Raw genomic sequence first — 11,550 nt, 5'->3', positions numbered from 1 at the left:
TGGTCCCAAAGAGGGGTCGCCTGGGTGGCTCAGTTGGTTAAGCAACTGCCATCAGCTCAGGTCATGATCCTGGAGTCCCGGGATCGAGTCCCGCATCGGGCTCCCTGCTCGGCGGGGAGTCTGCTTCTCCCTCTGACCCTCCTCCCTCTCATGCTCTCTGTCTCTCATTCTCTCTCTCTCAAATAAATAAATAAAATCTTTAAAAAAAAAAAAAAAAAAGAGTGGTCCCAAAGATGAAAGTCCCATACAATATATTGAACCATTGGGTGCGTGATGAAAAATTAGCTTTCCATCTCTACGCATCCAGGTCCAGGTGGACGCCTGCTGTGTCAAGTGTGAAGGAAACATAGTGGAGATGTTGTTACTTCCAGACCACTGGGTCCAAGTGTTTGATGTGAGGAAAGAAACGATAGGCTGAAAAAGTTGTGTGGTGTGGGAACCCAAAGTCCTTGGGAGGAAGAACAGAGAGAAAGGTAGCCCAGAGCACTTCCATAGTGCATTTGCCGTGGCTGTGGTTGTTTGCTGGCTGGCTTAGCCCCGGTTCCAAAGACTCAAGCTTGATGCTTACGGCATGCTAGTTACACAGAGAGCTGAGCTGCAGAGAAAACGCATCTCTTAGCATCTGTTCACTTTTCATCTTACTAGGGAGAGAAACCATATCCCGGCCTCATCAGAACACCAGGCCACCCCTCTCCAGGTGTCTCAGATATCTGTGCTCTGTGAACTTGGCAGAGATGGTCTTCTACAGGGAGGGTCTTCTCTCAGGGATCCCTGGTGAGAGGGGTCTCAGATCAGAGCTACTTCAAAGAGGTAAGGGATGTGCCTCTAGTCCCAGGCCCCAATTAAGGGAGGGGGGGCGGTGTTTTTCTTTTGCTGGGAAATGAGGAGTGCCACATCAGAGACTCTCTTCCATTTTAAAAATATTTCACTGAAATGGCTGCTTTCTGGCTGTTAGCAAACAGCATGTTTTGAAGCCAGATATCCTGTCCAAATAGTAATAACAATGTCACAACTTCTGTCACTAATACACTTTCCCCTTTCTTCAATTTACTTGTAAGGATTTTTCTTGTGGTTATACAAGAAACTATAGAAATCATAGAAAACATACAAAAGTATATGCATAATAACACAATTTAAAGATGTTAATCATTGTTAGCTTTTTTATTTTTCTTCTTGCCTTTTGAATTTCTCTTACTTATGTGTATGTATAATGTCATAAGGGGATCATGGGAAATATAATACATGGATAGCTTAATATGTCAGCTATTTTTCACATGAGGGTTTTTCCCAAATTATAAAAACCCTTAGAGAATATCATATTTAATGACTATAGAATATTTGTTCTCTTCTGTGGACATAGCATCACTTTTTAAAATAGTACCTCGCTATTAGACTTTTAGCCTGTTTCCAGTGTTCTGTTGTAAAAGCAGCAATATCCTTGGTTTCAGGAGACATACTTCTGTGTCTGGGGAAGGAAGAGAAATGCGTAAGTTTGCCAGGGTGCCTGATGCCCCTGACTGAGCCTTGTCATGGTCTTTGTCTGGCTTTCTGTGGATGCTGGGTCCAAACTGAAGGAACAGAGAGGGACTCTTCCGATCCATTAATGATGGCAGGGGCCCCTTTGTATCTGTGCTGCCCTTCCCAAGGGACAAGCAGGCTCTGGGAATGGGAGTCCATCTCAGTGGACGGTAGCCCCGGTAGGCCCAAGGACCTAACCCTTCCTCACTCTCTTTTCCTCAGAAAGAATGAGACCTTGTTCTGGGTTCCCACTTGACTGTGGTCGTAGACGCTAAAACAGAGGAGCTTGAAGTGGCTTGGGGCCTACTTGGCCTCATAATAATAGTAATAACTGTAACTAATATTTATTGGGCATCTGCTATAATGTGTCAAGTGTTTTATATACAGCATCTTACTTAATTTGCAGACCCCTTGTTCTGAGAGCGAGAAATAGTGCTGCCCAGTGGAAAACAAGCAAGACAGGCTCTGGAATTAAACAGACAGTGCTTGGAGCCCAGCCCCGCCATTTACCAGCAGCTCTGTGACTAGGCAGATTTATTGGTCAGGAATGCATTCAGCTGCAAAACTCAGAAAACCCAACCAAGAGTGGCTTAAATAAGTAAGTAGTTATTTCTCAGACACAATGAGAATTCTGGGAGGAGCCAGTCCAGGGCTCACACAGTGTGATCAGACACTCAGTCTCTTACCTTCCTATCTGTGTTGTCCCTGGCATGTGGCTTTCCTCCTCATGGTGGCAGATGGCTGCTTCATCTGAGGCAGGAAGAAGAAGTCGAGAAGAAAGCAGGGCCAGTCCCTAGATCAGGAAAGCAAAAGCTTTTTCCCCCCGAAATGCTCCGCTTATGTCTGATTGGCCAGAAGTCCATCATGTGGCCACCTAGGTGTAAAGGGCTCTGTGGAGAAGTTTCAGCTGCACGCGCCGTCATCCATAAAGGGATCAGGGTTCTGTTGGAAAGGGAGGCAAGGGCATGTCTGACGGGTGAGCCGTCAGTGGCTGTACCAGCAAGTCATTTAGTATCTTGGAAGTTCACTTGTTCCTCTGGTAATAATTCCTTCCTATTCTAGTCAGGCTTTTTCAGCCTCTAAGAGGTGTGTCCAGTTTGTCAGCTCCTTGGGCATATCCTCAGGGACAAGGGGAAACTCAGGTCTGGGTCCCAGCTACACACACCCCATTCACCCAGGGTCTTTGTACTTCCCAGCAGCCTGTTAACACCTCATCAGTCAGGACGTGCCAGGAACTCTCAGTACCTACTGCCAGGCCATCACTTTAGAACTGGGCATCCAGGTTTCCTTTCCCTGAGGATTCTTCCAGGCGTGCAAAGCTGGGCTCTTGGCTACTTCTTTCCCTTGCTTCTAGCGCTCTCTCTCCTGCCTCACCCCAGCTGCTGTCCCTGCTGCCACTGCTGTGTCTCACAGGCGGACCCCCCAAAGAGATGATATCTTGGCTCAAATAGTCACCACTCATGAGGAGCATCACGGTCAGGCAGAGTCTTACACCAGGCCACCCCAGTGGTCCCTAGTCACCCTTTAGCCACAGAACACACCGTGGCTTCTTTCCTCGACAGAGACCTGTGGCTGTGGCAGGTGCCAGTGGATCCCAGATCCTCTCCGATGGATCACGGGAGAACACATGGGAGTTGTGTTCCAGAAAACTCGTTCCGCTGAAATGGAGCAACAGGGAGGTACAGGCCCCAGGTGGGCTTCTCTGGGCCCTGCCAGAGCTAGGCAAGGATGCCTGGCTTGCTTAAGACTTTGAGATTGGCGTGGCTGGGGGGGGGGGGGGAGGGACGTGATTCCTGTTACCTGGCCGTGGGAGAGCCACGCAGCAGCCTGGGCCACTGGCGCACTAACACCAGGGCAGAGTGGAAAGTGTGGGTTCTCTGAAGAGAGGGAGGGGAGGTGTGGGGAAAAGGCTGCTGGTCAGATTGCTGGCATTCCTGAGGAGGACCTTGTTTGAGAAGGAAGCTGCTGTTAGCTGCACCCTCCGTCCCAAGCCGCCCAGAGGTGAGAGGCAGTTACCAGGACAAATGAGAGAATGTGTGTGCACATACTTTGAAACGGTGACTCAGTCCAGAGGCCTCCTTGTTGCTGTTATTACAGCTGCCACTGCCGCAAAACAGCTTTGAACCCTGAGGTGTGAGGCTGCCTGGAGGTAGGGGCAGGGAGCGGGGGAGAGTTGCCTGGCAGCCCGGGATGTGAGAGCCTGCGGTTAGTGAGCGGGGAAGGGGCCTGCAGGGTGGGTGAATGAGGCTGTGGCTGTAGGGTATTTGTGTGATTTCTGGTGCAGATAGAGAGCAGATCTGGGCCCTGAGGGTCAAATGCCAGAGCCAGGCAAGGATGCCCTAGTTGGCGCAAGGCTGTCCAGACAAACAGTCAGCAGAGGGTGTGCCACACCTCCACCAGATCCTGTCACTGCGGGCCATGCGACGGCTTCATAGCAAACCGGGCATAGAAGCCCCGTTGTCCCTTTTCTCTTGTCCACCCTGCATCCGTCCTCTTCTGCTGAGAAGCTGCGACGGGTCAGGGCGCCGCCACTGCTGGGCAGAGCGCCTGCCAAGTCCATGTAGTTTCCGGCTGGTGCCAGGTCCGCCAGCCAGCTTCCCGCGGCCGCTGCCACCGGGTGACTGGTTCCTAGAAGCGGCACATGGGTGAGCTGGGACGGTGTAAGCAGAAAGTAATTGGGTGGCACCCCCTCCCTCACCAGATCCCTACCACACGCTCGCTGGCTCCTGGACTTCTTCAGCCTGTCCAGGGCAAGAGAGCTGTACAGTAAATCTCCTGAGCATGAACAATTCTGTGGAATAAGGTTGGCTCCGTGGGCTGGCTGCCTGTCAGACTAAAACTCTGAACTGGATTATGTGACATTTTCGTTTTAATCAGAGAGGAAAGCCAGATTGCTGAGCAGAGCCACGCTGATCATGGCTCTTTTTTCAGCTGTTTAGCACTAATTCCCTTTGGGGGAGAATCCTCACTGGGCCCCTTTTTAGACACCCAGGAGGAGAAGGAGAGGCACACGCTCTCAAGCTTTAGAGGCCACGCCAGCAGGTGGAAAACCCAGGGTACTCGTCTCACCCACACTGAGAAGGAACTTCACAATGTGAAGAGCTATGCCGAGGCTCACCCAAGTGCTGACCCACTGGAACAGAGATGGGATCGGGGGCGCCCATGAGGGGTGAGAGGTCCCCTTCCAGCCTCTGGCCAGAGCAGTGCTCCGCCCCAGACCCTGAGACAAGGCATGAGGAAGGGCACAGCTCACCCTTGTCTGGGCACTCAGCCCGCAGCTCTCTGCTCAGCTCCCTTTTCATGGAGAAAACATGTCTGGCCATGAGTCCCCTTCCTTCCCACATTCCAGGACACGTCTCCCTGCTACATCATGCAGACCTGGTCCAAATCTGCCACTTCCTTCTCCTTGTTCTCTGATCTGGAAAAGTGGTTTTTCTGCCCATCCTTATATCTTGACTGCAATATCACAACAGCCTCCTAATGAGGCTTCCTGCCTCTGGGTCTCATCCTCATCCTCATCATCATCCTGTATATATTTCTAGCATAACTTGCCAAAGCATGATACAGTCTAATTACTCCTCTGTTTGGAAGCTCTCAGTGCCTCCTCACTGCCTACAAGAGACAGAAGAAGATGGGAGAAGCTTCTTTTGGGATTTGGTCCCCACTTGCCACTCTGAGTCTCACTACGCTTTTTTCTGCCCACAGCTGCAAACACAGATACTCAGGAATTATTGAGAGATGGGATGAATGAAAAAAAAATTAGGAAGCCAAACAAGAGTTCTCTGGTGTTTTTAATTTTATATAGAGGTATCATGCTAACATATGTGTGAATTAATCATTGATAATCTTTTTATGGTTTTCTTGAGCTAAGTCTCTTATCCAAAGAATTGGGAAGCCTGTCTTATTTTATAAAGAGGGCAGGGTTTATAGAATATATAAGGAAATTGAGAGTCAAATAACATTTTGATCTTTTATTTTGAATTTGTAGCTCAGATAGTGCCTCCAAAAAGGATCTCGATAATTTGCTCTTTTTTTAGCCAGCCACTTATCTAGTCAAATTTTAAAAGGCTTGGAAGAACATGTGATTTTTAAAATATCCTGGAGGACTTTTCCAGGCCTGGGCAGCTCATGGGTCAATGCACAGCTATTTCTGTATGTAAGTAGAGTGGGAGGGTGTTCTGCCAGTTCCCTGAAGGTCGGGGGCCTGGTTGTCTGAACTGGGAGGTTGGACAGAGGGACTTCCTTCTTCCCCTCTTGTGCCACAGCCGGGCTTCACTACAGAACTACAGACATGTGCTCCCCCATTTGTGTTTGCATGCCTGTACCTGCTGCAAGGTATTTTCTTCTGAGCTGGTCCCTTTAAATTTTGGGGACCCTAACTCCTGTGTCAAAGGTGTAGCACACAGGTGTGAACAAAGTAGTCATTTGGCGAGTAGTGCCAAGGTAGTGTAGACTGAACCACATAGGGGTGAGGGGGTAGCTCTGGAATACACAATCCCTAAATGAGACATAGTTTCCAGCTGATTTGAAGGCCTATGAGTTTTCAAGGTTTGAGCCATGCTTATGGGAAAAGGAATCCTCAGGTCAAATGGAGAGCGGAGGAGTGTGGACTGGCACCCAGGGATTGAGTTCCCAGCCCAGCTCTGCAATTCATCCGTTGATTTTCTAGGCCAGGACTTTCCCTGGGAGTTACAGTACCTTTCAAGTTAAAGGGTTGGGTCATTTTGTTCTTATGCTCCAGATGCTCTCTCCAGCCTTCTCCATCCTGCCCTGTGCTCTGGAAGCTGACCAGTAGGGACTATATGAATGGGCTCCCTTACTTCCTGGCCCCCTGTTGTGTTCTTTACCCTATGAGGAAAACCAACAGTCCATTGAGGGGCAGGGAGTGGAGGAGGAGTGGGACCGAAGTATTGATTCTCCTGGCTCCTTCTTGTGTCTGGGCTCCTGGCAGGTAGCCCTCTCCGCAGGGCACTCTGTCTCAAGGTTCCAGTAGCCTCTCCTCCCTCACCCTCTGGTCCTAAGGATGTAACTGTGGCGCTGTTACTGGTCCCAGAACACTGCACTGTTTTTCCCCTGGTCCCTGCCCACCCCTTATAAATGGCCCCTTTATTAAACTCTCCTCAAATTACCCAATTTGAGAGTGCCATCTGTTTCCTGCCAGAACCCAGACGGATACGGTTCCTAAGATCTTTTCCAGCTCCGAAAAAAAGATGCCTGCAAGCAGAGGAGGAGTGGGCCCTTTGGGGCTCCCATTTTTCACTCATGCCTCCCTTCATGGTTCACCGGGATCAGGGGAGGGAGGGACTGGTAGAAACATGATCTCTAGAGCACAGAGTCACTACGATAAGAATCCCCCGCACCTTGGTAGGCATAGGCTGTTAGAACCCTGATTTCCAAAGAGTACACGGGTGTGGTCTCCCACTGTGGTAGTGGGGACTTCCCCCACCTTTCCCCAGGGGAGGCTCACACCAACCAAGGCAGGACTGTCCCTCCTACCCCTTGCTGCCTCTGTGACTTTGAGCAAGTGACTTCACCCTCTGAGCCTCAGCACCCTCCCTCCTAACCTGGAGTTGGTAACGCCGACCCTGGCCCGCACACGATTGTTAGGAGGTGCAAAGGAAGAAGTCTGTGGGAAACCGCTTTGATGAACATCAAGTTCAGGACTAAAGAGGACTGTAGTCATAAACAGCTTTTATCGTGGTAGGAGTCACAGGCAGGGCACAGAGCCCAGTGGGGACATTACCCCTGCTCCCGTCCTAGCTAGAAACCCAGCCTCCATTTGCTCTGTCCTGCTATGTGCACTTGCTGAGACATACGTGGCTCCCCAAGTGTCAATTTCAGGATCAAAGTGTGACCTCAGAGATACCAGATTATAGAATCATGTCATCAATAGCAACAGCAGCTTTCTGACATTTCTGGAATTCAGATCCCGGCCTTGAGAGTCTTAGGTGACCACTTATGGCCCTTCCAAAAGCAACTGCTTCAAGATAGTTCTGAGAGAGGATGAAGGAATTGAGTATATTTTATTTATACATCTTTAATTATCAAAGTTATCACAGAGACTTCTTGGAATACAAGAAAAATACATGCTTGTAGACTACATATGTCAAGTGCAATTTTTTTCCTTTAAAAAGTTATAAAGGGGCTTAAAGAATTGTCATATTCACTTGGTACTGTCGATATTATGTTAGGCCATATGCATACAGCCCGTATGTGTAGAACAAGTGGCAGAGCTGGGGAAGGAGGGAGGGGATAAAGAGATGACAGGCTGGGAGTCCATGGCTTTCAGGGCCCTAGTGGATACACACCTCACTGTATTTATTACCCAGCAGCTCAGTACTGTGCACAGAGCGATGTGCGCCAATGGCAAGAGCATGTACTTAGTGGAAAAAAGAAGAACGAGGTGCACAAACTAATATTTCCGTAAGTTAAAAATAGGTGCACAGAAACCCCCGTTGCACATTTTGTAAGCACTGTTGAGGACATAAGGATACACCTCAGGCACATTAGGAAATTTCTCTGTGGGGCGAGGGGAATGGAAATGGGCTGTAGGCATAAAAGGAAAAACAGTGCGTATGTACATAAATACAGGGCTTTTGCCTAGCCAGTGTTAATCAGGAACGGTTGTGTATGGTAAATGCAGCCCTCTGCTCCTGACGTACAAAACAAACAAAAAGAAAGTCCTCAGTTTTTCTTTTTCTTTTAGGTTTTAAAAGAAGCCTAAAAAGGGTTTTACTGTTAGGTTTGAATGGTCTTCCCCCATAGCCCTCAGTGTAGCCCCTGAACCACAGTGGTTAGTGGAACAAAAGTAACCTTTGTAGGGTCAGAACACAAACAGCACAAAAATTGTGTAGAAACCACACGAAGGAAAAGATGCTGTGAGTCGCCCCTCAGGCTTACTTCTGGAAACTCACCACCTGGTAGTGCCCGCCAAGTGGGCCAACGTCCATCGAAGCAGGCAAGACTATTCCAAGTATGGTTCTCTTTTGTTAAAAAAAATGCCTAAGGGAAAGTGGAAGATACGGAAATGCATGTAAACTTATCAGAAGAGCCTTCATAAAGTATTTTGAGCGGTACACCCTCTTTTCTCTTTTTGATGTATTTACTTTTAGTCTCTTATGGGTAATTTTTTTTTTTTTTTGCAAAAGTGATATCCCGTGTCTACGTATTCCCATTTTACACAAATTACACTTTACATCCTTATCCCAGTTATCTTTCCTTAATGTTGCATTTAACAGTATTTTTCCATTTTGCTACATAGGCTCTGTCACCATCATTTTTAATGACTGTGTAATACTTCATTGACTGATTATACCAACACTTATTAGAATGACATTTAAGCTGCTTTCCACTTACCCCCCACATATAAGTAATGCAGAAAATGCTGCATGTAACCTCTTCATATTTTAAATTAGTCCCTTAGGATAGACTCAGGAAATGGAATTACTGGGTGAAGGAGTGTACAAAAAGCATCTGTACTCTTGGTACAGATGACTAAATTGCTTTCCAAAAGGATGGTAGCAATTTACACTTAACAATAGTAGTACGTTCTTGTAGCAACATGGTGTTTAAAAGTTCTTAATTGCCAATTTAATAGCTCACATGCATTGATTTTATTTTTGCGTTTCCTTTGATTAATAAAGAGGTTAAAATTTTTCCAAGTTTGAGATTAGTATTTCTGTTTATATTACTATTCGGGTGGTCTCGGACTTTTCAGTTTGTATGCAGCCTTTACCCAATGTTTAATTTTTGTCGTAATTCTGCAACTGTTTTATATTTTCCCTATAAAATGTTTAAAAATTTTTACATAAAGTGTTTTTCCTTAAAGAAACTGATACTGATTCATTGGTGTTTTTTGTTTTATTTTGTTAAGCCAAATAAAAATCAAAATACTGTTGGTTAAATTTAAGAAAGAAATTTTACAGCATGGCATAATGAAAAATGCACTGAATTGAGGGCTTTGTAGGCAGACAAAACCACAGTCCAGTCCCTGACTGTGATGTCCTGGCTGGGCAGATCACTCAAGCTCTCTGAGCCTCCGTGTCTTCGTTTATGCCATGGAAATTATGACCCACCTTCCACCGGTGGGACTGGCTGGGGTCGTGAACAAATGCTGGCATGGTAGCTACCCCATAAACAGGGATCCTTTTCCCCCTCCTTGCCTTCCAGATCCTAGGGCTGAGCGGGCTGCTGAGGGCGGCTGAGTGGCAGGTTAGGAGGAACTAGCTGCAGTGCCCAACCCTATCCTGGGGCCTCCTGTTTCCTTCCAGGCAGGAGGCCCAGGGACGCAAGGCAGTGGCTGTGCTTCTCACCAGTGGCTCTGAACAGTGGGCTTGTTGTTCTGGCACATCTGGTTACCAGCTTCCTGTTTGTCCTGATGTAGTGGTGTTCTCTCGGTCAGCGGCAGGAGGGAAAAGAATAGTCCTGGACGGGTAACCTGAGTTCTCTAACTCCTCCTGCAGTGGGAAAGCCTGCCCCTCCCCCCCCCCGCCCCCTTCAAGAGGCTCTGTGACCGCCATCATGGGGCTATGTGACCTTGAGCAGGGCTTGATCCCAAGTCCCATGTGCGGGGAGGGAATGAGGAAGGAACGGCAAGTCACCATTGCTTGGAATTCAGGACTATGGTACCCGGGAACTAAGGCCAATGGATTTCAAGCATGCTGATTAAACATTAAACTTTCATTTCCCACAAAGTGAATGTACCACACATTCCCATTCTCTTCATATTCTGGGAGGAGGGTTAAGTCATGAACAGGATTCAAATCCCAGCCCCGCTTACTAGCTATGTGACTTTGAGCGAGTGACTTACCCTCTCTGTGCTTCAGTGTCCGCATCTCTAAAATGGGAGAATAACAGTAACTACTTCATAGGGTTGCTGTGAAGATTAAATGAAGTAGTATGAATAAAGTATTAGCACAGTTCTAGGCCACATAGAGTGACTACAATAGTTTGCATAAGGCCCTAAGATTTTACTTGCTGAATTCCCTTTGAGTCTATGGTTCTTGGAGGTTGGACTGCATTCTTCTCTTTAGAGATCTGGAAGTTCAGTGTAAAGGTAATTTGATGAAATTTTTCAGTCATTTGAAGTAGATAGAATTTGCAAAGAATGTGCATCAAGAGTATAGCAGATATATTCCTAAAAAATTAGCCGTAGAATATAACGAATATTTTATTTTTATTGGCTTTGATTTTTAAAATTTAGGGCTATATTCCCATGGAAGAATTTTGCTTGCTGCTGAAACAGATGTCCCTTTGTCCCAGACAAATACATAGAGGCTGAATTACTGCGTTGCACAGGGTGGGGGCCAGGGGCCCATGTGAGAGGTGTGAGCTCAGCATATGTGAATGTGGGCTGTGATGTCTAGGGGAGGTGAGACGGTGGGGTATAGCTCTTCTCAAGTTCCACTGGTTCCAAGGTCGAGGCCCCTGCCCTGTGTGCAAAGTCCTGGCCTCTGCCCTGCTTTATGACTGTAAATAGGGCATTGTTAGGTGGTGATTTTGTCCTGTGTCTTTCATGGGTGCTAGGACAGACACAGAGCCTACAGTGAGCATGTAGGTAATTTAAATCACTTATTCCCTCACTTCTTTCAAAACAAGTTTATTATGGGCTGACTTGGTTTATTGCTGTACTCAGGAAATCGAAGCAAGGGGTGAGCCCTAGATGTGGTTATGGCGGCTGCCACATTGACTTTTCCACAGTGTGCTTTGCTGATGTGACTAAATACTAAACGTATAGTACCTTTTGGGTTTCACAGACTTGGGGAGATCCCTTTTGGTAACAATTTTCAGTGCATTTAGAATTTCAGAACTGAGTCGAGGCTGCAGAGTGATGACTTCCTTTTTGTTACTCAGCAAGAACTGGGAGAAAATTCAGAGAAGGGCCAGTGAGATATGAGAGGCAAGTAGAGCTGTGTATCTGGAACAGAGCGGGCTGAGGAATGAAGGAATAACAGAGTCTTTATCTGGGGTGCAGATTACCTGGTGCTTGTTCCACTGAACACTCAACAAGAAGACTCTTTGGCAAATAATAGG

The 11,550-nt window shown here is 47.3% G+C and overlaps 2 protein-coding genes across 7 annotated transcripts in view; both read left to right on the top strand.

Moving 5' to 3' along the window:
- The window catches only part of CTDSPL (CTD small phosphatase like), a 114,866-nt gene that overhangs the window by 39,511 nt on the left and 63,805 nt on the right, over nt 1-11,550 (top strand). Inside the window, exon 1 of one of the 6 annotated variants that reach the window (XM_064590197.1) lies at nt 6-810. The exons of the other annotated variants lie outside the window; for them this stretch is intronic. Coding sequence (XP_064446267.1) covers nt 735-810 — 76 coding nt within the window. The 5' untranslated portion in view covers nt 6-734. Of the gene's footprint in view, nt 1-5; nt 811-11,550 lie in introns of those variants that run through there. 6 annotated transcript variants of the gene reach the window in all.
- The window catches only part of LOC123863952 (non-histone chromosomal protein HMG-14-like), a 53,961-nt gene that overhangs the window by 11,416 nt on the left and 30,995 nt on the right, over nt 1-11,550 (top strand). The gene's annotated exons all lie outside the window — the stretch shown is intronic.

The sequence above is a fragment of the Mirounga angustirostris genome, unplaced genomic scaffold, assembly GCF_029215605.1.
Source record: "Mirounga angustirostris isolate CCGP_5_RB_7025 unplaced genomic scaffold, mMirAng1.0.hap1 SCAF_1, whole genome shotgun sequence".
NCBI classification, from domain to species: domain Eukaryota; kingdom Metazoa; phylum Chordata; class Mammalia; order Carnivora; family Phocidae; genus Mirounga; species Mirounga angustirostris.
The sequence above is the reverse complement of the archived record's forward strand: the minus strand, read 5'-3'. Positions and strand labels throughout refer to the sequence as shown.